The sequence below is a fragment of the Chrysemys picta genome, chromosome 10 (genome assembly GCF_011386835.1).
Source record: "Chrysemys picta bellii isolate R12L10 chromosome 10, ASM1138683v2, whole genome shotgun sequence".
Classification (NCBI taxonomy): Eukaryota; Metazoa; Chordata; order Testudines; family Emydidae; genus Chrysemys; species Chrysemys picta.
In genome coordinates this window covers 18,405,289-18,432,892 of record NC_088800.1, presented here as the reverse complement: position 1 = coordinate 18,432,892, position 27,604 = coordinate 18,405,289, and the positions used below count along the sequence as shown (strand labels likewise).

Here is a 27,604-nt window from a genome sequence, read left to right as displayed (position 1 = left end):
TATGTAACAGCATAGAGTGCATTCATTTGATTAGGTGCTGTGTATGTCTTAACCAATTAAATCCCTTTGGTCCTTTCATTTAAGGACAATGGAATTCCAATGGGTGAAGGAAGTGAAGGAATCATCACTACAAATACTGAATTTATAAATGGCCCCAGAAACACATTTTATATAGATCTACATCTTCCCTAAAGTGACCACTGGGATCACATCCCTCCCACCCCTAAAACATACTAGGTGATACCTTGCCTGTTCTGTAGCACCTCAATGGACAAGTGAGAAATGTCTCAGCTTTCTTCTCGCCAGTGATTTGCCCTTAATGGAGTTGTGTAATTTTTAAATAAACTGCAAGAAGTTGTGGCACACTGCCCTACACCTCTCCTGGAAGGGCAGGCCACCAGTGGGGAATGTATGAGTCGTGCTCTCCCAGTGGAGAGAGATAAAGTGGATAAGATAGGGCTAGTGAGGAAGCAGAAAGGTCGAATGCTGAAAGCCCTCTGAAGCAGGGGCCATCCTAGTACTATTTGCCTGTACACTGCAGCCCTTGTCCCTGACTGGGGTCTTCAGATGTTCCCACAATTGAAATTATGTGTGTGACGTTGAACCCCATAATGCTTTATAGAAATATGCTTATGAATGTAAATATGACATAATTGGAATATGTTTTATGCTACATATGCCATGTAACATATCTTTGCAAAGGTTATGTTCTACTGAATATATTCATTCTATTCGTATGCATGTATCGTTTTTATATCTGAAGTTATGAGCGTTGGCTCTATGCTTGTATTTAAAGTGTTTATTGTAGAAAGCACCTAAGGCAGATTTGGTCAACATAGTGTGAGGGGGTTATTCAAATAATTGGGAGTACTTGGCCAACAACACACCTTGACAGACGCCAATTCACATCTGAGTTTTCCTGGGAACGTTCGGGCTAACATGAGGGCAATGGCATCGGCCTGCAAAGAAGTCATGTGACTTGCCCATGTGACTCCAAATCTCCATCTTGTAGTGGTGATTCTACACGGAGGAGAGAGGAGTTTCCACCCACAAGAGAGAGACCCCTCCATTTGGTCTTCAACTGGCTCAAGAGATAGCCTCTCCACTCCAAAGGATGCCTGAAAGAAACTGGAACAATGCACAGTAACTACAGGAGTGTGAGTGATTGCTGGACCCAGACTAGAAGGAGGCTAGTCTGTCAAAGAAACTTATTGGAACATCTCTGAGGGTGAGATTTACCTGCATTCAGTTTCCTACTGTATTAGGCCTAGACTTGCGCATTTTATTTTATTTTGCTTGGTAATTTACTTTGTTCTATTACTTGTAACCACTTAAATCCTACTTTTTATATTTAATAAATTTATGAGTTTATCCTGTATAAGCTTTATACAGAGTAGAACAGATTTATTTGGGGTTTGGACCCCATTGGGAGCTGGGTATCTGAGTGCTGGAGACAGGAGCACTTTTTAAGCTGTTTCAGTTAAGCCTGCAGCTTGTGCGGGACATGGTTCAGACCTAGGTCTGTGTTTGTAACAGGCAAGTGTGTCTGGCTCAAACACGGCAAGGTACTTAAGTCCCAAGCTGCCAGGGAAAACGGGCTCAGAGGTAGTCCCAGCACATCAGGTGGCAGTCCCAAAGGGGTTTTTGTGACCCAACCGTCACAATATGAAACATCATGCAGAATTTCTCCCCCATTTTCAGTTTCATAACTTAAAAAAAATTCTGCAGTTCCTAATGAAGCAGAACTCTCACTGGCTTCACTAAGAGTTTTGCTCAGTTAAAGGCTGAAGAATTTCGGTCAAAATATTTTTTCTCCTTTTTCAAATGCTGATATAGATATTTTGCAAAATCACAAAACAGGACACACACTCCTAGGTTAATGACTGTAGAGAGAGACCTTTAGATATGTGTAACACATTCCTAGTGAGAAGCAGAACTACACGTATCTGGGTAAGAAAAAGAGAGCGGGACTAAAATAATGGAGATAACAAGCTGTCCAAGTTGTGTGTGTGGTTAGATTATAGTGCAGGGGTCGGCAACCTTTCAGAAGTGGTGTGCCGAGTCTTCATTTATTCACTCTAATTGAAGATTTCATGTGCCAGTAATACATTTTAACGTTTTTATAAGGTCTCTTTCTATAAGCCTATAATACACACCTCTACCCCGATATAACACGACCTGATATAACACGAATTCGGATATAACGCGGTAAAGCAGCGCTCCGGGGGGAGGGGGGAGAGAGGAGGGCTGCGCACTCCAGTGGATCAAAGCAAGTTCAATATAACACGGTTTCACCTATAACGCGGTAAGATTTTTTTGGCTCCCGAGGACAGCATTATATCGGGGTAGAGGTGTATAACTAAACTATTGTTGTATGTAAAGTAAATAAGGTTTTTAAAATGTTTAAGAAGCTTCATTTAAAATTAAATTAAAATGCAGACCCCCCCCCCGGACCGGTGGCCAGGACCCGGATAATGTGAGTGCCACTGAAAATCAGCTCGCGTGCCACCTTTGGCACATGTGCCATAGGTTGCCTACCCCTGTTATAGTGTAACTTCCCAAAAACAAAGATTCAATTTCATGGAACTTTAGTGAAAGTGAACAAGAGTGTGTGGATTCTACTTTGTTGGAAGAATACTTTTTCATAGAAAAAGGCTTAATACACTGAATACTCCCCACTGTTACCACACTTACTCTCCTATCTCTGAGAATAAATAATTCAATAAGCAGCATAGAAAACAAAAATACTCTCTACCTCCAAATAATAAACCTAGTGGTTTCCTTTTAGACTACATGCTAGTTCTAAAGCATATAGCATTGAAAAAAGTATATTGTTCCATATGAGGACATTTGATTCCACTTGCAGCTATACCTCTGTTTCACCACAACAAGAATTTGTCCAATTAAAAACAAAGAAAAAGCAAATCTTAATCAGGGACAGAACATTCCAATAGTCCACATCCAGGAATCAAGAACAAGACTAGCGATGGCCTATGAAAATACGTTGTACAAGACTGCTATATATTTTCGAATCTGTTCCAAAAAGGCCTTTGCTGCCTGAATTAATTTAAAAAAAGCCTGGTCTTGTCAGAATAGGTTGCAGAACCACGGTTACTATTGTTTGTCCTTTGTATTATAGCAACACCTAGCAGCCCGAGTCAGGAATCAGGGTCCCCTTGTGCTAGGCCATGTGCGGACATGAAAGCTGGGATTTTTCAGTGAGTTAGGCACTCAACTCTCAGTGAATTTCAAGGGGGTTTGAGCCCTGTTGTACTAATTTACATGGCATAAATGGGCCCAAAGAGTCAAAGGTGTTAACTTAACCCAGTCACTGTCCAATGTTAAACAGTGTTAAACCTAGCTTGGAATACAGAGATCTCAACTTGCTTAGGACCATAGCAAATACACCACTAAATATCCTTTCAACCTTTTATTAAAGATACAGAGAAGAAAGAAAAAGCAGTTAAAGTCTTTGAAATGTAAGATTCCATTTCCAGGAAGACAAAACAAAACACACAAAAGGGAAAAGAAAAGAACAGCTAAGATAGAAAATGCAATTTCTGTCTCTGCTGTTGACTCATTTGCAATCTCACAGCTGGAAAAACACAGGCACAGCACACGGTCTTATCAGCCATTCAGAGACCTGGCAAACTCCGTACCTGCATCGTGCTGTTTAGGGCATTGCTTTTAGCTGCCACTGTCTGGTCACAGGCTTACAACAGTGTTGCAAAATATACCGTCTTTGACAGTTAAGCCAGACTCTTATCAGACAGAAGGAAAAAGGAGAGGGATTGGAAAGAGAAGAAATAAGGTGGAGGAAGGAAAAGAACGCATGGGGGGAGGGCGGAGAGCAAAGTCTCACATCCCAAGTGATGCTCAGGATTCAGCCAGAGGTGGTAAAGGTGGCAGCAGCATCTGGGTCCCTCTCTCTTCTCAGGACATCTCATCTCTCAATATTAAGATGAAGAAGGTCGGGGGTTCCAAGAGACTGTGGGGGTGGCAGGAGGATTACCACTTTTAAAATGCAAATATTGCACGCACACACACACACACACACACACACACACACACAGCCCATCGCAACCCCAACCACAAAGCAACTTCACAGCTCCCGCCCTTGAACAGCCACTTATAGTATCTAGAGAGAGAACACATATAGACAAGATTGATAATATTGCAGTCTCCTCACTCTTGGGTGATTCAATCTCTCTCACTCACACACACACACACACACACACACACGCTTAGTGCGCTTGCATGTTAGTGGGCAGACGGCTGCTGTATTTCCAACTGTTTCGATCTGTTATCACAAACTGTGGAAGTGGGAACACTGCAGCATCTTTAGCCGGACACGGAAACTTTTAACATTAGATATACTAGTGTATTGGGTGATAACGCAAATCATTAGACCCACACAAAAAAACCCAGCAGATTTAATTATTTTTCTGGCAACCAGCAAATCCATAAAAAACTGGACAGGCCGGTCAAATACCAGCCAGATGGTAACCCTAGATGGCAGCCATGATGGAGAAGCTTGTTCCTATAGCCAAATTTTCTCCCCAAAGTCTCTTCCTTTAAGGGACTGATGGGTGGAATAGCCCATCCCCTCGTTATTAGGTTTACCAATGAAGCCTAATTCCAGACACACCAGTTTTGGTTCATTGATTTCTGATCTCACACTTCTCTCATTTACCAGGCATGATTTTAACACAGTCCTTGAGTTATATCAGTAGGCCTTTTGGTTTGGACTAATCCAGTCTGTTTCCCTTTTGTACCTTTTCCCACCAACTTTTGTTCTTATAGATTATTGTGACGTTTTATAACATTTGACTCACGTCTTACAGTTGAATTCACAATCTCACAATAGGTTACCTTTGTAGGCCCAATTATCACAACAGCCCCTAATTCCCTTAGGCGCCTTTGAAAACTCTGGACAAAATAAAAATAAAAACAATTGAAAAAACAGTTCCTCTGCAAAAATGCTTACAGTCTTGTATTTTGACAAGTCACAACAAGTGGCTGAAAGCAATCAGACTTAGACTGAGGGGGATTTAGAGGGAAAAGGAGGATGAGTTAACAGTGAAATTAGCGAGTTTTGCATGATAAGCAGGAGCCCTTTTACGCCTGCCTTCATAGTCAGATACTGTTTTTCTCTGTTTTAAATCCACTCCCTCTCCTCCATGATAAAGCTGTCATTGTTTTCCTGCTAAAGCTCCCAGTCCTGCCAGCTCTAAGCATGAAAGGATAAAATTATCATCAAACCTGCAAATCCTACACACCTACACAGCAGGGTTGGTTCTCTCGTCTGAGTCATCAAAGCAGACCAGCAACAGTGATGTCATCTACCATCCATCTCTTTTTAAAAAACACCAACATTCCTAAATGTGGATTGTTACAATATTTTGCTTCCTTTTAATCCTGATCCCAGTGATAATACTAACCTTACAAAATAACTCTGAGTGATGCAGTGGGCACAGTGGTCCCTAACAGTTTCAACCTCAGTGATAAGGTCAGAGGTAAGCAGAAGGCTACTAGCATCACACGTGCTAAGCAGTGTGACTTTGCAGCAGGCAGCACTGAAGAAACCTTCATTCTACAGCAGGTAGAGAACAGCTAGCGTAAGTCATAGAAAATATCATCAGAAAAGACCAACTGCATCATCCAGTGTAATCATCTACAGTTTGCAGGAGTATTACACATAATCCCTACTCATGCCTTATCTAGCCTGTTCTGAAGGACATAAAGCAATGATGCTTCAATAACCTTCCTTGGTACTAACAGCCTGTGTTCCCTCAAGCCCATTTACATCCTAACAAGCGAATTCCAAAATACAATTCATGTCACACACTGTAGTTGCAGAAAGGACACCCATATCCACAAACATGACTAACAGTACTCCAGGAAGAAAGAGTTGGAGATTTGATCATTTATTTCGCAGCCTTCAGAAAACCGAAGAACTTCCCACACAACAGCAGCTGTTTCAAAAATATGTCTATTTCATAAATGTAATTTCATGGCTAAGGCTATTTATTCTAGGTATTACAGTAATGTTTAGATCTGAACAGAATATAAAATGATAAAGAAAATCCATAAACAGAAACAGACTAATGTCCTCTTATCCTGATTTCTCTCCAAATAAATTGCTGCACTTTGCCCAACTTGGTCATAGAGAGACTATATTTTGAGACATTAAAGTGATATTGTCAAAGCTTGACCTAGTTTAAAACTGTTTTCTGCTGAAACGAGTGCTTTAATATTTTAAATGGCCACTTGTCTTCAGCATTTCATTCCAGGTTTCATTTTTGTCAGGGGCCCATCTCACTTCCATCCTTCTACACTTGGGGAGAGATTTGAGGGATATTCCATCTTTTGGGGAGGATATTTTATTTAGGAGCTACTTTCTGGTGTCAATCAAATTAACAGTGGTAATTAATTAGCTTGAAAAACTCAGTTGTGATCTCTTCTCTAAAATTAAATTATTTCTCAATTCCGCTCTTCTCTCTCTTCATTCTTTTTCTATGGCCTTGTCTACACTAGTGGGAATATTTGCTGAACTGCCCACCAATGCAGTTGAATCAGTGGTACCAGCGGTGGGAATTTTTTGCTGAAATTCTCTAATGTAGACGCTGCCTATGGTTCTCTCTCTACTCTGCCCTCCCAGTGCCTCCGCCCCCACTTCTGTCTCTGAATAGTATGCAGTCACTCCCTTTCACTTGTTTCTGCTCATTTTCTGCTTTTCTTGTTTCAACATCATCCCAATTTCAGGTTTCTCTTTCACTTAGGGCTTATTTACACTGAGGATTTTTGCACTGGTATGGTAACATCAGTGTAGCTGCACAACCACAAACTCTTAATGTAGATGTACTGCACTGGTGCAAACAGTAGCCTGCAGTGGAAAGAAGAGTAAACCGCACTAGTGCAAGTCAGTTCTCACTTTGGTGCAGTGCATCTGCACTAGGGGTTTGCACAAATGCAGCTACCTTAAGGCAGGGGTCGGCAACGTTTGGCACGCGGCTCGCCAGCGTAAGCACCCTGGCGGGCCGGGCCAGTTCATTTACCTGCTGACGCGGCAGGTTCGGCCAATCGCGGCCCCCACTGGCTGCGGTTTGCCGTCCCGGGCCAATGGGGGCAGCGAGAAGCGGCACGGGCGAGGGATGTGCTTACCCTGGCGAGCCGCATGCCAAATGTTGCCGACCCCTGCCCTAAGGTAACTACACCAGTGCCAAAATCCCAAAAGTAGACAAGCCCTTGTTAAGACTTTCCTGTTTCCCTCTCTACCAACTCTTTTTTTTTAAAAAAAAAGCTATTTTAATGCTTCTATAATCCTGGGGTGAAATTCTGGCCCCACTCAAGGCAATGGGAGTTTTCCCATTCACTTTAATGGAGACAGGAATTTATCCCTAGAGATTACAGTTCTCTGGGCCTGATTCTCCATTGGTCTGCACTTTGTGTAAGTTATTTATATCTGTGCAAAGTGTGTGTAAAATGCTCAATATCAGAATGGCAGCAGTTTAGACCCACTTTGGATAGATACAAATGACTATGCAAGATGCAAGGCTATGGACCATCAGAACCACTATCCACCTAAGAGGTGCAGTATAGGTAGTAAGGTCCCCACAGCACCCACCAGAATGCCTCAATTCTGGCCTAAAACCAACATCCCAAATCGGAGAGTAATTCAGCTTCAATATCCACTCTATCCTCAGTCTCTTTGTTGAGGTTGCCAACTGGGATGACATTTGATGCAACATTGACAGGCCCTGAACCAAAACCACCAGCTCACTTCCCCTAGGCCAGCGAGCCATCAGATCACTCACTACCAACTTGGGCTGGATTTGAACACACAGTGATGTTCCTTCTCCACCAAAGGAAGTCTGGATGTGGTTCCTTCAAGAGCACCTCCATGCTGCTCTGTCAGTTGGCCAGAAAAGGCTGCTCAAGACTGATGCAAGGTGCTCTCTCCAACATGGATGGATGGCCCAATCTAGTTCCCAATGAAGTCAATAAAAAAAAAAAAGACTCCAACTGACTTTAGTTGGAGCTAAACTAGGGCCAAAGTGAATTGCCTCTGCAATACCCTACTAAAGTGGCCCAGCAGCACCAATATAATTAAGATTGCTTCACTACATTAATTTAAAGGTCAACATTTCTAAGTCTCTAAAATTGACATGCTTGGTCAGATTCCTTTTAAATCTGGTGTGCCTCAGGAGGATGCTAGATCAGGTGAGTGTCCCAAACTTGGGGACATTTGAGTTCGGGGTTTTGAAGAGAATAGTCATGTTTCAAAAAGTTTCTAGGTGGGTATTTTTGTGTGCAGAGCTAGGGATCAAACTATTAGTGTGAGGCAGGTCAAAGTTGTATCAATCTGTCTATTTTTATCCAAGGTAGTTCATGGCACCCTCTAAATCTTTGGGGGACCCAAATTGAGAATGGTATTTAAGAACATGTTCACTTCTTCACTTGCACAGATGTGCAGTCCGGAGGGATTACAGTGTCCACGTACCAATAAAAAAAAAGCCACATGAGAAGGTTTCTATGCAACCCCTTTATGCTTGCCTGGGTAGTTCAGGCGAATGTGTCAACTTATGTTGCTTGTTACAAGTTGTCTCTTATAATGGGTTATTTATGGGGAGGTTTACACAGCAGAATAATCATCAGGCAATGTAACCAACATTTCTGTTATATCGGGTGGGTAAGAGCCAGAAACAGATGACTTTGTGTGGGGAGGTGGGGCGGAAGGCCTGGGCGGGGGGGACGACAGAAAGAGGGGTTGCAGCTGCGGACGGGACAGGAAATGAGGACAGTTGGTAGGCAAGCCTTGGATTGCTTGTTTGAGAAAAATCTATATTTTACTAGCCTCCAGGTGGGAGGAAAGGGGGCAAATGGTTCCTTCCTTACCTCAATGCAGATTAATGTGGTGTTTCCAAAGAGACGTGGTGGAAAGTTTTGGAACTCACAGCACAGGCACCTTGACTATTGAGGGAAAAGAAATATGTGTAATGCCACGGTTGCCAACATGTGGATTCTGTGGGATTCTTGAATCACAAGGCTGCAAAGGTTTGTGGGAGAGCAAGGAGTAGACCATGACATGGAGATTGCTCACTACAGGGTCGTTGGGGTGGAGAGTGGTGGCCTGCATTGGCATCATGTTTTGCCCACTCTGCAGTGCCTAACCAGCTGACTTAAGATGTTATGATCTACTGGACACTGTAGTGATTCACTTGGGTGGAAATGATTTGGGCCTTATTCCTGGCATACACCTCATACAGATTTGGACTACATCAGAGATCTGTGTCCAGGAACTGATAGTTTTCTTGGATTTGGCTGAGTGTCTGAATAACTGCTACAGCAACAATATGACAGCTATTAATAAGTGCTGGAAGAACATTAATCATTGGAGAATTCATTGGAGGGTTCTGGTCTGGCTGACCAGCAATTTTTACTGTATGGCATAAAAACAAGCTCTGATACCTCACTGTTTCTTGGAAGTGGGGTACATCTATTGAATAAAGATCAGAGGAGCTTTCTCTCAAACGTAAAACTATCAGCATTTTGGAACAGAAACCCTGTTTGTGATTTCTCTCACATGCTCTGCCACAAACTCCACCCTCCAACCATAAGAATGGCCATACTAGTCAGACCAAAGCTCCATCCAGCCCAGTATCCTGTCTTCTGACAGGTTTCACAGTAGCAGCTGTGTTAGTCTGTATCTGCAAAAAGAAAATGCCAGATGCTTCAGAGGAAATTATCACAACAGGCAATTATCGAGTCAGGGCCGGCTCTAGGATTTTTGCCGCCCCAAGCAAATTCAATTTTGGCCACTCTCCCCCCCTGTATTTTTCTTACCCCACCCCCGGGCCCCGCCTCAACTCTGCCCCTTCCCCAAATCCCCAACCCTGCCTCCTCCCCCCAGGCTCTCAAGCCTGGGAGGGAGGAGGAGCAGCGGCACGCGAATCAGCTGTTTCGCGCACCGCGGCCGCTTGGGATCTCCCCCTCCCTCCTAGGTTTGAGAGCCTGGGAGGAAGGGGGAGCAGTGGCGCACGAATCAGCTGTTTCGCGTGCCGTGGCGTGCGAGCAGCGGCAGCAGCGGAGGTGAGCTAGGGCGGCCAGGGCACATTTTTAGGGACGGCAGGGGCGGTATTCTGGCGCCGGCCATGCCGCCCCTAAAAATGTGCCGCCCCAAGCACCAGCTTGTTTTGCTGGTGCCTAGAGCCGGCCCTGTATCGAGTGATCCATCCCCTGCTGCCCATATGCTGGCAGTCAGAGATGAGGAACACCCAGAGCATGGGGTTACACCCCTGACCATCTCTTCGCTAATAGCCATTGATGGATCTCTCCTCGATGAACTTATCTAGTTCTTTTTTGAACCCCATAGTTTTGGCCTTCACAACATCCCTGACAATGAGTTCAGCAGGTTGACTGTGCGTTGTGGAAAGAAGTACTTCCTTCGGTTTGTTTTAAACCTACTGACTATTAATTTCACTGGGTGACCCCTCATTCTTGTATTATGTGAAAGAGTAAATAACGCTCTCTTATTCACTCTCTCCACAGCATTCATGATTTTATAGACCACTATCATATGCCCCCTGAGTGGTCTCTTGTCCAAGCTGAAAAGTCCCAGTCTTTTTAATCTCTCCTCATACGGAAGCTGTTCCATACCCCTTATCATTTTTGTTGCCCTTTTCTGTACCTTTTCCATTTATATCTTTTTACAACTCATTCACTCTCACCCACAGGATTCCATCCAACACTACCAAAGGACAAAAAGGAAAGAAGAAGGCGGCAGCTGCCCATGCCACTTCCCTCCATTCTGCTGGCATTCTTTAATCAGTTAAAGAATAATTTAGGAGAAAGATGTAAGAGTATATTGCTAGCAGAGGGGAAAAAGGCAGATCACTTCACAATGTTCTTAAATATCAAATAATGGGGGGGAAAAACAGGACTAAATTGTACCCTCTTGCAGACGCACCAACAAGAGGGGGAGAGATGTCAAAAACTAGATGGGCTTTGCCTGATGGATTTTCCAGCTAGTTATCCTCTGAAGTGGGAGGGGGCTTTTGAGGAGCAGGAAAGGGGCAAGAGGTGCCATATCCCAACCTCACAAAACCAGGGGATCTTCAGGGAACCAGAATCTACATTAAGTCCCATTGATGGTAGACCCACATAGAGATGGGGAAATAACTAATTTTTCGGTTGTCTGGCCATTTCAGAAAATAATTGTTTCAGGTTGACCCAAAACAAAAAACAAAAAAATTCAAAATATATGGTGATTAAGGGTAAAAAAAATAGTTTTGGGTTGAATAAAACATTTCATTTAGATTGAGGATTTTTTATACTTAACATTTTAATAAAACTGAAGGAAATTTCAAATAAAAAGTTTTTTCAGATCAAAGTCAAATGATTTTATTTCAAAAAATGTAGAAACAAAACGTTTTGATTTTTTCAGAGCATTTTTTAAAAGTATTTGTTCCTGGCCAAAACAATTTGGTGAAATTGACACAAAGTCACAAAATATTTTGGTTGACCCAAATCTGCACATTTTGCACTCAAAAAATTGGTTGAAAAATTTCGCCCTGCTCTAGACATCAACCCTCTTACTCCTCTGACCGCCACAGCCATGGCAGTATGGCTCTCTCCACTGGCCAGATATCTCAGGCCTTCTCTCCCAGATGGGTGCAGGCATGAAGCCCACATTAATACAGCTCCAAGCAGCATTACTTAGGCACAGATATCTGCTTGAATATCAGTGGACTTTGGAGAGGAGCATGCTGTGAAGAATAGCTCCTTCTTGAATAAATGCAACCTGGCCTCCATTCACCTCCACAGCCCCACTGATCTCAGTCCACAGAGAGTTTCAACAGAGGGACTGCCACAAGATTCCAGAGGTGGGGGGGAGGGGGAGAAAGAAGAATTGGCACTCTTCCTTCCTGCTTCACCCCATGCAAAATCCAACCCCTCAGTCCGCAGAAGTGGGTATAACAAGTAGTTCCATATTAACTAAACTACATTAATTCACACACCAAGATAATTCACCGTTTATTTTCTATGTACATTTTTGCATTTAATTTGTATGGTGTTTCCTTGTAGTGCGTTTTAATATTTGGATGATTAATTTTCATTTTGATACAAATGCTTTATTAAAAAGGGCTTTAAAATGATGTTTCATTGCTAATAGGTGTTTAGACCAGCTGAATTTTAATCCAACAAATATGAACAACACCATCTTCAATGGCAAAGAATCGATATACAACTCTAATCCAAACTGGGTATTTGCCACTTCTCTACTAACAAGCAACATTTTGTAACCGAGGGATCTGGAAAATTAAAGGGAACTGCCAGTGTATTGTGGAAATTAAAATGGTAAAAAGAGTCTTAGATTACAGAAAGGGGAAAATGTAGCTAATACCTTTTAAAATCATTTTAATAACTAAAATTGTGCCACTTTTACAACAGAATGTTAGCTTTTTTTGTTTAAAAAAATTGAGGTCAAATTGAAACAGGTATTCTTTGTTAGATTAGCAGATATAGTTTAGAAATCTGAGCAACAGATAAGCTAGTCATTTTCTTTGCTTTGTTAGTTCTTTGCTGAGGTGTGAAAAGACATAACTCAAGAGGTATGTTTAGATTTTTTTTAAAAAAGTCTTGGACATTGGAAGCCCGATATACAGTGTTTTGGGAGTAGTTAAAGTATATTAGCCAGACTACTGAGATAATTGTACCACAGCTGTAGGATTGCAAGGATGGGGAATTAGCCCTGGGGGGAAAAGAACTATTTTTCTTCAACGTAAACAACATTAGGGCCAGATCCAAAGCCCATGGAAATCAACAAGACTTGACTTTGAATTGACTTCCATGAGCTTCGGAGTCAAGTTCTCTTTGTTTAGGGGACATTTTATACAAGAGCGGCATTCTCATGATTAGCTGAACATACATTTTTTAGTAATTTTGTAAAATTTGAAAAAAGTATTGCAGTATAGTAAGCTGAACTGCATCACCCCATGCTTCTTTAGATCTCTCACTTCACAGGAGATTTACGCTAATGAGCTAAATAACTAGTTTTGCACAGTTCAGGTAGCTGTCAGTTTTCATACTTCTGTAGTGTTACTCAGTGCCAAACCCAGGGACAGTACATATTAATAATGGCCAGCCACACAAAAACTATTTTAAGTGCTATGAGCCAAATTCTTCTCACGCTTTACACATGAGGAACCAGGGGCGGAGGAACCAGGTGGTGAGATGGGGCTAGTACCCTTGCAATCAATATATGGGGGAGGGGACAATGTGTGTTTCAGCCCTCTCCCTTCCCTCCCCTCACCTCCCCCCCCACACACACCATGTTTTTTGCCCTCACACTACCTCACAGAGGTGAGAGTGGGACCCAGAGGAAGGGCTGGAGTGGCCATGGTTGCAGCATACGAGATCAGGCGGGCAGGAAGGGAGCCAGCAGTAACACCTCTGCTCTACCCACCTTCTAGCCACTCTGGCCAGACACTGGATCGGGAGATGGGCAGGAGCATGTGCACCGGCCACTGGGACGGGGGACAAGGCACTGGCACCTGATCAGAGGGCGGGGGGCGGACACAAAGCAGTTAGCAACAGCCACCAAAGAACTGTCATAGGAACAGCAGTAGGAACTACCAGGATGCCCCATACCAGCCTGCAACCAGCTCCTTCCGCGCCCAAGTCCCATCAAGTCTCAGTAGCTTCCTTCATTCTCCTTCCTATTCTTCCCCTCCCCCATTCACAGCAAGCTTCCACCTCCATACGATCCTGACTAGGTCCCATGTAAATTTATCAAAACCTGCCATGTTACTGGACCTAGCTGGAACAAGTAGTGTCCTACGCACTTGAAGTTTGTTCTTGCACCACAGACAGAACTGAATAGTATTCTCAAACCAGACTGTCTATAACCCTGATAAACAGCAAGGTAATACTTTGCACTTTTATATTGGAAAAATGTACATCTCAAAGCACTAATATGTCCATTTTCCAGATGGAGAAACTGAGGCACAGAGCTGTTAAATGATTTGCTCAAGGTCACTTAATATACAAGTGACAAAATTGGGAATAAAATCAAAGTGTCTTCACGCCCAAGCCTGTGTTTATTTCACTAGACCTGCATTTCCTAAATTGCAGGTTGTGACCCCCTAAGGAGTCGCAAGGCCATATCATTTTGACCCACAAAACCCCCTGTCCTGAGTGAAGCAAATATTGTCCCGCAGAGCTGAGCAGGCTCGGCTCCCCACTCTAGGCATCAGAAACTGGCCCCTGGTGCATGAAGTCGCAGCGCCACTCAGGGTTGGACTGGCCCTTCAGATGGGGAGGGAGGACCATGCACTATGTATGCCACAGCTGCTTTAGCATTATTTATAACATGGTTCAATCTACACTACAAAAGTGAACTGAAGTTTAACTGTGCATGAGGCATTACTAATAACTATATCAAAGACAGTGGGTTTTGATAATACAGATGGAATCTTCAGCCCACAAACACCATGAAAATGTAGAATTGGGGGCTTGATTCACCTCTCACTTATACCGGTTTAAGCCTGAAGTAACTTCATTGGCGTAAACTGAGTTGCATTAGTGCAAGAATGGGTGGAGAATCAGGCACACTGGTGGAGCCACCTTGTATTTATTATAGGCTTGCCTAACGCAAAATAGCCTAGGTAATATCATAAATACACAAGAAGTACAAATAGCACTCTGCAAGTAGATCAGTGGACTTCAAATCCTTTGGAACTTTTAAAGAATAGTTTTTCTGTGGAATATGACTTCTCTGTTTCCAGGTCAGACTGTTTTTTTTAAAAGATGTTTTTCTAATTTTTATTCAAGCTCTCATGCCAGAATAGCTAAAAATATTCTGCTAAAGTTAGTTAACAAGGATGACAATGAAAATATTGTTTGGCCACCCAATTGAGATGAATGGGGCAGTTCTTCACACCCATTTTTCTGTCCATCTATAGATGCAATGAGACAGCATTGCATCAGTTCATATTCTGAAACTTACTTTTATAATTTGAAAGGCAAGATGCTATCTTGTTTTTAAATGAATGTTTATTTAATGAAGAAACTGATGAGCCCATCAGAGAAGTTCTGGTGTAGCATGCTGATCAATATCCACTTATATCACCTCATACTTACTTCCTCCTCCCACCTTCTTTCCAAAAGTTCTCTACATCAAAATCAGGCACATTCATTGCATTTTTAAATTGTTCGTGTTTATATTATTTACCTTTAGCATAACTGTTGCAAATTATGCCACTTCAGTGATACTGTAATAAATTCTGTAGTGGGAGCTTGCGTAGTTACAAAATGGCATAAGTAAACTGAGAAATTAAAGAATGATTCCTCACCACATGGGGGTGAGAAGAGGAAAGATGTAAGAGAACATACAGCAAATATAGCAAATTAAATGATGTGTGGGTTTTGGAATCCCCCCAGCATACCACCTTCCAGTCTTGTAAAGAAGATTTCAAGTCTAGGCATAGTTCACACTGAAAATATATGATTTTTTTTTAAAATGAAAAAAATATTCTTGTTTTCTAAGGTTTTAGTTTACAAATTCCTTAAAGCACAGTATTTACCTTCTAACCTCTTGTTCAAATTACAAGATATGAAAAATATGTACTATTAGTTTCTCTGAAATATCAAACTGAGTTGTCCAGTGGGGCATGTTCTCAGACCAAAACCTTGTGCATTTAAACAGAGAAAACTTTCATAAACAATTATCTAAATATAACAAACAATAATGTTTGGACAAATTTATTGTGTGCTTTCTGTGACTCAGTACTCTGGCTGAATTACAACATAGAGTCACTGAAAATAAACCCTCTGCTTTTAAGTGAGTTTATACATATGAACAGATTACTCATTTCAAGATTAGAATCTTTCACATTATATTTTAGGCACCTGTTCAGTCATTTTAGCCATTTAAATCATACCTCAGTGTTTATCTGCTACAAGGACATTTCTGCACTCTTCACGTTTTATTCTACAGCTAACAGCAAAGCTAACATCTTCAAATTTTAAAAAACTTTGCCCCCCTTCTTACATTTATGCTTATTTCTTGGTTATCCATATTATTTGTACAAGATCCTATTTTATCACTTACAGCATGAAAATCAATTAAACTCCGTTTAAAAACATTAAACTGAATAATAATACTTTGCACATCTGAGGATCTCAAAGCACTTCATGAAAGTGTTTTAATGAAGTAAAGCGCTTTTTTAAAAATAGACTTAAAACGTAAAAAAAAACCCAACAACAACAGAGAAAGGCTCATATCCTGGGACCAACAGGGCAACAACCACACTGCAAATACATTTTCATTAGGAACTCTCATACAAAGGCCTCGAGAACCTTAACAAAAATAACTCACAAGACAGGAACCAAAAAGAAAACATAGCCCAAGCCAAGTCCTAGGACTAGTGTAAACGCCCCCGGACCAGATTAAATCCACCAGCCAGAAATGAATCTTTGCTGCGCTACTTCAACCACAACCACCAAGCCCCGAAGCCAGAGCGCACAAAGTATTAGGGACCTGCTCGCGCTCCACCCAGCCCCACTCCGTCTCCCACTGCTGGGCTACCTCTGCTCGATCTGGCGTTTCCCCGCTCGTTCAGTTCGCACCCGAGTCCCGTCCGCGGGCAAGCTCCCCTAGCCCCCGCTCCGCGCTCCTCTCCAGCCCCGCGGGTGCAGACAGCACTGTCCGTGACAGAGCCGGCTCTGTCCCCGGCGAGCCCCCTCCAGCTGCCCCGTGCCGTGGAGTGACTCACCGCCCCTGCGGGAGAGGAGCCCGGAACAGCGCTGCCCCCGGTTAGCCGGGCAGGGTGGCGGCTCGGAGCCAGGCACAGGAGCCCTGATACAAACTGCCACACGCAGTACAGCGCCCCGCGGCACCCGGGAGCCGGGTCTGGCCGCGCCCGGGGCTGCAAGTTCAAGACGGCTCACTAGAGACCCCCCGGGGAGGCGGCGGCAGGTGGGGACAGCCCGACCTGAGCCCCCGGGGCAGGAAGGGACGGCAGCGGCCGTGGGGGGCGCGGGCTCCCGGGGACACTCACCCCATGTCTCGGCACTTGTCCCCGGCGGCGCCCGCAGCCTGCAGCCCCGGCGCGCCCCCGGGGTTCTCGCCTCTGTCCCCGGCGGGCGCGGGGCGAGTCCCAACTTCGCACATGCGGCCGCCGGCTGCTCGCGCGCTCAGCTCCTGCGCATCCCGGGCCGGCCCCGGCAGCTGCAGCGACTCTCCCGAGAGCCGGGCGGGCGGCGGCTTCTCCCTGTGCCTGCTCGGCGGCGGCAGCCGTCCTGCTCCTCCTCCTCCCCTTACATAACCTCCTCTCCCAGCGGCGGGGGCAGCGACCAGCCTCCCGCAGACACCGCGCCGGGCAGGGAGGCGGGAGCTGGGGGGTTCTCCCGGGAGCTCCCTCGCACCGCCGAGCTGGGGGAGGCGGCGGCTGCGAGTCCCCACCTGCTTCGCGCAGCCGCCTCCCACCAGCAGGGCGGCGGGCAGACTACACGCTGCTGCCCATGCTGCCTGCGATCCCCTGGCAGCGGCTGGGCAGGGCTCCCTCTCCCCTCCAGGCGCCCCCTGCCGCCAAACGCGCCCCTGCCCTGAGTCATCACCCTGCCAGGGCTGCCCAGAGGATTCAGGGGGCCTGGGGCAAAGCAATTTCGGGGGCCCCTTCCATAAAAACAAGTTGCAAAACCATAGAATACTATATTCTCATGGTGGCCCTTGTGAGGGCCGGGGCCTGGGGCAAATTGCCCCACTTGCACATCCCCCCCGCGAGCAGGCAGCCCTGCATCCTGTCCGCTTAGTGTCTGGCGGACGTGGGCTTGGACCAAAGGAACCGGGAACAAATCAAGTCCAGACCCAAGCTTTGTGGAGGGAGCCCAGGCAGAGATCGGCCTAGGCCGAGCCCTGGCCCCAGAACCCGAGACTGGGAGAGCTCCACTGTACAGCCCTCCACGCCAGCTAGCCATATGAGCCAACCTCTGACCCCAGGGATTGGAGCCTCCTCCAATGCCACCTGCCCCCCTACAAACACACATACTCCGATCCCTGCACCCCAAAGTTTGGGAACAATCCCCTCTGGTTCTGAAAGTTATGGCCTTTCCACGAGCTGTACCAATGGACAAACCAAACACCACAGATTTTGGGGAAGTTTCAGCTCCATCTCTAAGCGTGCAGTTTGGTCTCTAAATTCAGGGAATGTGCTTTGAGCTGTGAAAACTATTCTCACAGATGGGGAAGCTAAAGCACATATAGGCTAAGTGCTTATTAATTAGTCAGTGAGTGACAGGAGCTGACACCATGGTCCAAATTGATCCTTCTGTGGAATTGCACTCATTTCCACTTGGTTCCAGGTTTCTGGAGTTCCACTAACAGTGCTGCCTCCCAGTTTTTCTGAGTTTTGCACAGTTCTAGCCGTGTCTATCGCCTCCTCTCTATATTTGTCCTTTCAGAGTGCTACTGTTGTGAGTTTGACTGTCATTTCATAGATTCATAGATTCTAGGACTGGAAGGGACCTCGAGAGGTCATCGAGTCCAGTCCCCTGTCCGCATGGCACGACCAAATACTGTCTAGACCATCCCTGATAGACATTTATCTAACCTACTCTTAAATATCTCCAGAGATGGAGATTCCACAACCTCCCTAGGCAATTTCATAATATAGTCTGATGAAATTGTGTCAAACTATTATCAAGATGCAAAAATCACAATATGATGATCTTTTGCTGGCCCTGAAATGGCTTTAGGATGGCTTGTGGGACACACGATCATCTTGTTAAAATCAAGACAGTCCCAAAAATACACAACCCTGCTTGCATTAACATTTGCTAATTATATTATGCTAGATACTTCAGTTACCTGGGTTTGTCATTTTGTGACCGTAGTGTGACTTCTCTTCTCCAGTATTTACCTCCCCATCACCACATACACACACTATTCTCTATGAATTCCATAAATAAATGTTCATTTTGCAGATGTAAGTTTGCAAATATGTTCTGAAGCTAATTTTCTCTGTTTATCCCACTTCCATTTTTTGTCACTGTGTTGCACACATACATTGTTATGCTGTGGAAAGATATCTTCTATGTGACGACTGAATTTTAACTTCCCCTCCCATTCAAAATTATAATTGATTGGACAGCTTAGATATACACTGTTGTCAAGAAAGACTACCTTGAACATTTTATTACTGAACATTAATTTATATTTTTTTAAAAAACCCAAACCTAAAGATTGGTGGTGTGGGTAAATTATTTAAATTTACTTGTGTTGGTGCTCTGTATGATGGCTGTATTGTAAATGCCGATCTGGCATTAACTAGAAACCAAGCAAAGAAGAAAAATTTAACCAATGACATAAGGAACAATGTCCCAACTGTGCAAAATAAGGCTGACATTCCATCTAGGGGTTCTGGTGATATCATAAACCACTCAAGTGAAACTTGAGTCATTTATTAATGTCATTAAAACCCTGAGATGGAATTACAGCCGTATGAGCCTCTTTCTAAGAAGTTTCCAGCATTCAAAAAAATGGAAAAGGACGTTTTAAAAAAATTAAGAGCAAATTTTAAAAATGTCACAAAGATAAGCAGCTGTATCATTCTAAACTTCGGGATGGCTGTACTCCAAAGGCTTTTCTCACTGTCATGAGGTTTGTTATAATGACAGCCAAATGTCTACTATGGATTTTAAATTGTGTTTTACCAGTTTGCGAGGGCCAGATACTAAACTTACTTGAAGGAGATTTAACAGGAAAGCTGTACACCTCTTTATTTGACAGCTAAAGCCTAAAAACTTCCTATCTCCTTTTCTGCACTCTTTTTCTCCTCATTCCCAATCTCAGATTAAAAGAAACCCTCTAGTTCCTCCTGGGTAATCATGAAGACAGTATTAGACTTTTTAAATTCATCCTGGTATTCAGCTTTCACCACAATTCAAGGTTAGATTTGAGATTCTTGTCTCACAATTTATTTTTTAAACCTTCAGCTCATATCCCTCCTGCCCTGAATAATCCTGCAGATGATAGAAGCAATGCAATCATACACCCTCCCTATTCAAAGAGTTTGTTTCAGTGAACAGTTACACTTTATGGGCTACTGTTATAGGTGGCTTAACAGGATCTTTTACAGATTTCCAATGGAATTCAGATTTATTAAAGTAGAGTAAGGCTTTATGTGTTTCACTATTAAAAGGAAACTGGAATTGTGTTTGTCTTAATGTAAAATTATCACCTTTTCTAACCTGTCATCTAATACAATATAAGGTGTGAAGCAGGTACTACTGCACTACAGTAAAAAATGTTAAGGCCACACAAGCAAATTTAGCAAAGGGATGGGTGTGACAATATAACCGACTGGTGTGTGTGTGTTAGAGGTGCCAATCTGTAGAGGATCCCTGGTTCAATCCCTGCTGTGTTAGCCAAAAGGGCAGCCATTGAGGTCCAGAGAGGCTCGGGCCACTTCCCACTTTTGAGGCTCCTAGCCATAATAAAAATTAAAAAATGATGACACATGAAAACAAAATAAGGCACCAAAAAAAGAGTGAGTCATAATCTGAATATTTTTTTATTTAACAAATGCTTTTCTAGCCTTTTTCTGTGCAAATGCACTAATTATTGAGGAAAAATCTAGCTTTTGTGCAATGTCACAGTTGATATTAAGCATGGCGAGCCCATTCAAATGCTCTTGTCCCATAGTTGAACGGTGATAGTTCTTTACGTGCTTCAACACGTTGAAGGTGCATTCACCTGAAGCCACTGATGCAGGCAAACTGACAAAAATATGCAACATGTTGCCAACCATATTTGAAATGTTCTGCTGTAAATATGTAGCTTATCTACACTTGAAATCTTGTACTGTAAACGTATATAAATGCTGAATGGTACACAAATGCTGAAAAGACTTAAAACGAAGGAATACTAATTAAGTACACAAAATGAAACAGTCATACAGGTTATTATCCTTATCACTGAATCAAAACTCAAGCACACCATGTATAATATAATAGGCTGAGCTGAAGACAAAGGGATGATATATATATAGTAAACACTGACACAGATACAGACAGAGGGATAATGTCAAAAAATTTCAAACGTGTGTCCCCACGAAACTCACTGCACAAGATTGTCCTCACAAATTTTCACCTTAAACCTGGGCCTATAGACTATGAAAGCCAATGATGATGGCCAAGCTACCAAGCTAGGGTTCAACCAACCAACCCGTCACCTCTTTTAGCTACCATATGAAGATAATAATGAGGAATTCTCACACATAAATAATTCCTTAGTCAACTAGACATAAAACTATAAAGACACTAAAATGTAACAATTCTCTACCTTTCAACAAGCACTTGATCCAGCACCAGCCACTTGTAGTGGTTTGTTTATATAATCAGCTGATCTGAGAGAACACGTTCAAATCTTATGCCATCAGAACAGATATATTTTTATTAATATTTATGAACATTTTAAACTCTTTAATATGACAAAATATATATCAGTTAACAATAAAATTATGTCTTTTACCAAATCACATCTCTTATTTGCTCAAATTTGCAGCTCTAAGCTGAGAGACTGTGTCACATTTTGGTCCGATAGGGATGTGCATAAAAACAAGTTGTGAAACTTATCAAATGCCAAAAAATTAACAAGTGTCTAAATTTGAGGCCCCCTTTGAGCTTGAGGACTAGGCCAAATGGCCCTCCTGGGCCCCCCTCTGATTGCCGCTGGCCATTACATTATCATAATGGTAGCAAGTGTATTGTATATTACTGGGTTTGGAGAGATCTCCCCCAATATGAAGCTTTATTTGTGGTAATAGTTCGGACCCCCCTTTTGGAAGAGAGATAAAATTGTGGTTCTGACTTTGCAAAGGTCCGATGACACATATTGCTTGAGAGGGGAAGTTAACTCCAGCATTCTGGCCAAATTTAAGTTTGGGATATTGCATTATTTTTCCTTGAAATTCCTTCTATCATTCTAGTTGGATAACATATTCTTGCTTTCCTTATTCCAAGAGATTCCAAAGTGCTTTAAGAACTATGAGGCCAATTCTGCAGCCTCCTCCTAATGTGAGTAGTCTTTACTCATGAAAATAATTTGTCAATGGAACTACATCTAGTTAAGGACTTTTCAGATGAATAAAGGGATGCAGGATTGGGCCCTATATAGAGAAATTATTTAATTCAACACTGACATGTAGCCACCTCTGGGTTAAACACTTCAGGTGAAATTATTTTCATGAGTAAAGACTACTCACATGAGGAGGAAGCTGCAGAATTAAGAAGTTCTTAAAGCACTTTGGGATCTCTTGTAATAAGGACTATAAATCTGCTGTCATAATTAATTAGTTCCTCAGCTTTCACATAGGACACAATATTTCTCTTCTGATATGGCTCCTATACAGGATGGAGATAATTCAGTCACAATATATTATTCATAAGAGTGTCCTTACTACTGTGGCAAGATTCAAGAAAACTCCAGGTGCTGAAAAGTGGAGAAGCCCCCTGTGCTATCCAAACTATGAAACAAATTTATCCAAATTCTGCAAATGGCAAGTAAAGTAACTACTTCCTGGGAGCCTGTAAAATATATTATTTCTGATTCCTGTAAACCAAGATAAATATGTCCTTTACACAAGACTGTCCTAGCAAAAATAAGTATACATAGTCAGTCTGCATTCCACAGAGCTCAAAGATGGCTCATCCCTTTCCTACCTCTATTTGTTTTACTCTCCTTTTTGTTTAGCTTTCACTATTGCCATATTTTACTGTTTTGCTTTATTTTATTTTACTTCACATGTATATTTTTATGCCATAAAAGGTGCTGCTAAGTCTTTTTAGTCTATTTATGTATTTGGTGATAAATGTTCTCATTATTTCCCAAGACAAACAACTTACTATTAAATAAAATATTGTGTGCTTTCACTTCTTTAAAAAACTAGAGTTATAAGGTTTGCATTTTTCACCATGTCAGAGCCATGCCTTTTCAGATTTTTTGTGATGACAAATAACCAACCTTATTTATGATGTATAAATATGGCCTGAAAGATTTAGTCAAAAAGGTTTTGGTGAGAGTTCTTGTGTTTTATGGCAGAAAATGAGTTCTTGTCTCTCCTAGATGATTCTTTGGTGACTGGAAAACAAGTGAAATTAGTACATCATAAGAAACAAAAGACTGAAAGCTAAGCAACTGATAAAGGAAGGGATTTTAAATCAGATAATTTTAAACACTTTGGTTTATGATTGGTTTTGTTAATATTTATTTAATCCAATGACTAATAAATATTTTGGACAGAGGATGTATTTGTTAAAGATTCAACAGCCTTGTCCTTTCAATTAAAATGTCAGAGCTCACAATAACCAGCTGAGACCTTCAATGAGTCCTATAGCAAAAGCAGAGAAAACCAGACCTGACATCCCTGAGATTTCTAAGGTAAAAACAAGCAGAAAAAAAACCACCCCACTTTAAAAAACAAACCAATTATTCAGGCCTACTATAAAAGAAAAATTAAATATATAAATAAAGGGCAACCCTGTTTTTTAAAAGCCCTTTGCAGGTCATCCTTAAAAGAGCAAATTAAAGATTAATTGTGTTGTAAAATTTAATCTCATCTTTTTTTGTCAGAGTTCAAGGAACCTGGGGTAGAGATTGATTATTAATTGAGGAGATTCTTTCATTATTCTTCTGATCTTATCCTTTATATAAAATCATCTGGCACCCGGCGTTTCCTAATTCAGAGTGCTACCACAAAGTGATTTCCAGCTGTTCAAAAGGTAATGTTGGAAAATGTACAAATATGCAAATATCATCTCAAAGCAGTTTTATGTAAATATAAAGAACTGAAGTCACCCCCTGGGGCCCCTATGCATTTGCAGTGAAGGAAAATCTATGACCAAAAAAAAAAGTGAGATGTTCAAAACAAAAAAAGATACACACACACAAAATAATTCAGTAGAGCCAGAATAATGCCAGATTGTCCAACACAGGTCTTTAAACCCTGGAGTGAAACTACACAGTACAGTGTTAGAGGCTGCCAAAATATCTAATAATTCTAGTATAGTCAGAGAGCAGCTGTCAGCATTAATAAACAATTCAATACAGGTCCTTCAGGCATTCTCCATACTTTGGCCTGATAGAAATCCAGACTAAATCGTATCATAGAGTACATGCTGAACCCGGTAAGTCTGAAACTGGATTGCCACAATTTTCTCTACTGTTTTACTTTTGAAAAGATGCTACAGAAATGCCAGATACAATATTTTCAAATAGAGTTTTTATCTCTATGAAATGTATCCTCTTTTGAGATAACATGAACATTGCTTAAGTTTTACCATTTGAACATTTGGGGAAGGTTGGGGGAAAAGGACCATTTCTTCTGATCAAGATTCCTGACAAAACAAGAGCAAGCCAAGCATACTAAATGTGCAATAAATCTACATATAAAGAGTTCTACAATACATTGTTCCTGGTGTTGAAAAAATCAATAAAGAACATTTTAAAAAGTGGTCCCATACTTAGAGAAAGCATTGTGCCCTGAACTTGACTGTGTCACTCTGCATGTGGTTTATGCTCATATGCCAGAGATAGGTGCCCTACAATACAGATAGATGAGGTCAGAGAGAGAGTTTCCGAGCTTCTTGTCAAGTCATTTCTTCTTTATAGGCTCTGTACAATGGAAAATTTGTAGTGTATAAATGTTACTGTTATGCTATTTTCCAAAGACAGCAGAGGAGGCTGATGGCATGTGAAAGTGGGTAGGCAAAACCAATAGGCAGAAACATGCTCAGTACCTATTTTTAAAGATACTATGTACGGTATTTGACTCAAAAACAGGGGAGTCAATGCACTCCTGTCCCTGGCTATCCTGAGGAGCCTCCATGCAAGGGTAGTAATAAATATATTAGCTATCAAATTCAGCTCTTTGTTTGTTCAAAATCTGAAGTATCATTTGAAAGTACAAAGTGTTTCCCAACTTACTTGGTCCATCTTCAGCTGTTGTTCCCAGAGGATTTTGATTCAAGGGTTAGTCTGGGTGCTTTGTATGTGAAATGACTCATGCAGCTCCTATGATTTCTTTAGTAACACAGGAATTGCCATAATGCCTCAGATCCATGGTCCAATTAGGCCAGTATTCTGTCTCTGGCAGTGGCACCTTCAGAGGAAGGTGCAAAAAACACCACAGTAGGTAGATGTGGGATAAATTGCCTTCATGAATGTCTCATCCTAATCCCTAATAATTAGAGATTAATTTGAGACCTGATATGTGAGGTCTAATAACCTTCCTCAAAAAAAAATCATTAGCATTAACTATTATAACACTAGAGTTTTTGATCCATATAAATGTCCAATTCCTCTTTGAATCTTGCTAAATGCTTGGCCTCAACAACATAATGTGGCAGTGAGTTCCACAGTCTAATCATGTGTTGTGTAAAGATATTTCCGTTTACCAGTTTTGAATTTTCCACCTTTTAATTTAATTGAATGTCCCCCTTGTTCTTGTGTGTTGAGAACAGAAGCTCAGCATCTACCTTCCCTATACCATTCATTATTTTATATACTTTTATCTTATCTCCTCTTATTAGTCTCCTTCTGAGGTAAACAATCCCAACCTTTTCAATCTCTCTTCATATGAGAGATTGTCCATGCCCCTACTCATTCTTGTTGCCCTTCTCTGAACTCTCTCTAATTCTGCAACATTCTTTTTGAGATGGGGTGACTAGTACTGCACACTGTACACCAGATGAGGCTGCAACACTGATTTATATAATGCATTATAATATTATCCATATTATTCTCCATCTGCTTCTTATGCTTCCTAACATCTTGCTTGCTTTTTTAACAACTACTTCACATTGAGCAGAGGTCTTCATTGAGCTGTCCACAAGGATACCCAGGTACTTCTCCTGAGTTGATACACTTAATTTAGAACCCTGTAAGGTGTATGAGTTGTTCAATTTTTTCCTCCTGAACATGAATTACTTCACATTTTATATTTTCATGTGTCATTTTTAAGCTGTCAGCATTTTTACTCTAAGTTTATTTTGGTGAATTTCTTTTCAAATCCACAGAAATAGCCAAAAAAAAGGGGGGGGGGAGGAGGGCACAGTTAGCATTTTGAGTTCCATTCTGATTTCATCCCAATGTTATAATCATGTGATTTTAGGGGAATTATTCCTGATTTACACCAATGTAAGTTAGGCAGAGTTAGGCACTAGCTCTTCAGCTGGTGTAGTATAGTTTTCTTTTTAACCTAGTTGAGATCACATTTTTGGCCCTGTCAGAACAAACTGTATTATAAGTCAAAAGCAAAATGTAACAGCCAATAAATTCTGATGTTCTGTATTGTAAACAGACCCCTAGTATTGTGGATTGACTGTGATGGTGCCAGAGCCAGGGCTACAAATAGAATCATAGGATTGGACAGGCTTAACCACCCTGACAGTTAGGAAGTTTTTCCTAATGTCCAACATAAACTGCCCTTACTGCAATTTAAGCCCATTGCTTCTTGTCCAATCCTCAGAGGTTAAGGAGAACAATTTTTCTTCCTCCTCCTTGTAACAATCTTTTATGTACTTGAAAACTGTTATGTCCCCTCTCAGTCTTCTCTTCTCCAGACTAAACAAACCCAATTTTTTCAATCTTCCCCCATAAGTCATGTTTTCTAGACTTTTAATCATTTTCTTGCTCTTCTCTGGACTTTCTCCAATTTGTTCACATCTTTCCTGAAATGTGGTGCACAGAACTGGACACATTACTCCAGTTGAGGCCTAAGCAGCGTGGAGTGAAGTAGAGAGGAAGAATTACTTCTCATGTCTTGTTTACAACACTCCTGCTAATACATCCCAGAATTATGTTTGCTTTTTTTGCAATAGTGTTACACTGTTCACTCACTCATATTTAGCTTGTGATACACTATGACCTCCAGATACCCTTCCACAGTACTCCATCCTAGGCAGTCATTTCCCATTTTGTATGTGTGCAACTGATTGTTTTTTCCTAAGTGGAGTACTTTGCATTTGTCTTTATTGAATTTCATCCTATTTACTTCAGACCAATTCTCCAGTTTGTCCAGATCATTTTGAATTTTAATCCTATCCTCCAAAGCACTTGCAACCCTTCCCAGCTTGGTATCATCTGCAAACTTTATAAGTGTATTCTCTATTCCATTATCTAAATCATTGACGAAGATATTGAACAGAACTGGACCCAGAACTGATCCCTTAGGGACCTCGCTTGTTATGCTTTCCAGCTTGACTGTGAACCCTGATAACTACTCTCTGGGAACAGTTTTCCAACCAGCTATGCACCCACCTTGTAGTAGCTCCATCTAGGTTGTATTTTCCTAGTTTGTTTATGAGGAGGTCCATGTGAGACTGTATCAAAAGCCTTACTGAAGTCAAGACTTTAGTGAAGTCTTAAAGTCACAAAGACTTAGTGAAACAATGAGATAGAGAATACTATGGAAAGAGAAAGATGTTCACATTTTTGATGCAAGCAGCTTAATTTTCAAACACAGTGAATTTCAGGATCATTCGTTTCAATAAAACATTTTTCTCACATGTAAATTTTCATGTAACTCAGATGTTTTTAATT

General features: G+C 41.8%; 1 protein-coding gene across 3 annotated transcripts in view; it reads right to left on the bottom strand.

Moving 5' to 3' along the window:
• HOMER2 (homer scaffold protein 2) overlaps positions 1-17,505 on the bottom strand; it is a 115,199-nt gene extending 97,694 nt beyond the window's left edge. Inside the window, exon 1 of one of the 3 annotated variants that reach the window (XM_005307244.5) lies at positions 17,064-17,505. In XM_005307244.5, coding sequence (XP_005307301.2) covers positions 17,064-17,176 — 113 coding nt within the window. In that variant the 5' untranslated portion in view covers positions 17,177-17,505. Of the gene's footprint in view, positions 1-16,381; positions 16,401-17,063 lie in introns of those variants that run through there. The other 2 variants (XM_005307243.5, XM_065559361.1) reach the window with 2 other exon arrangements.
• Between the last annotated feature and the right edge of the window lie 10,099 nt (positions 17,506-27,604).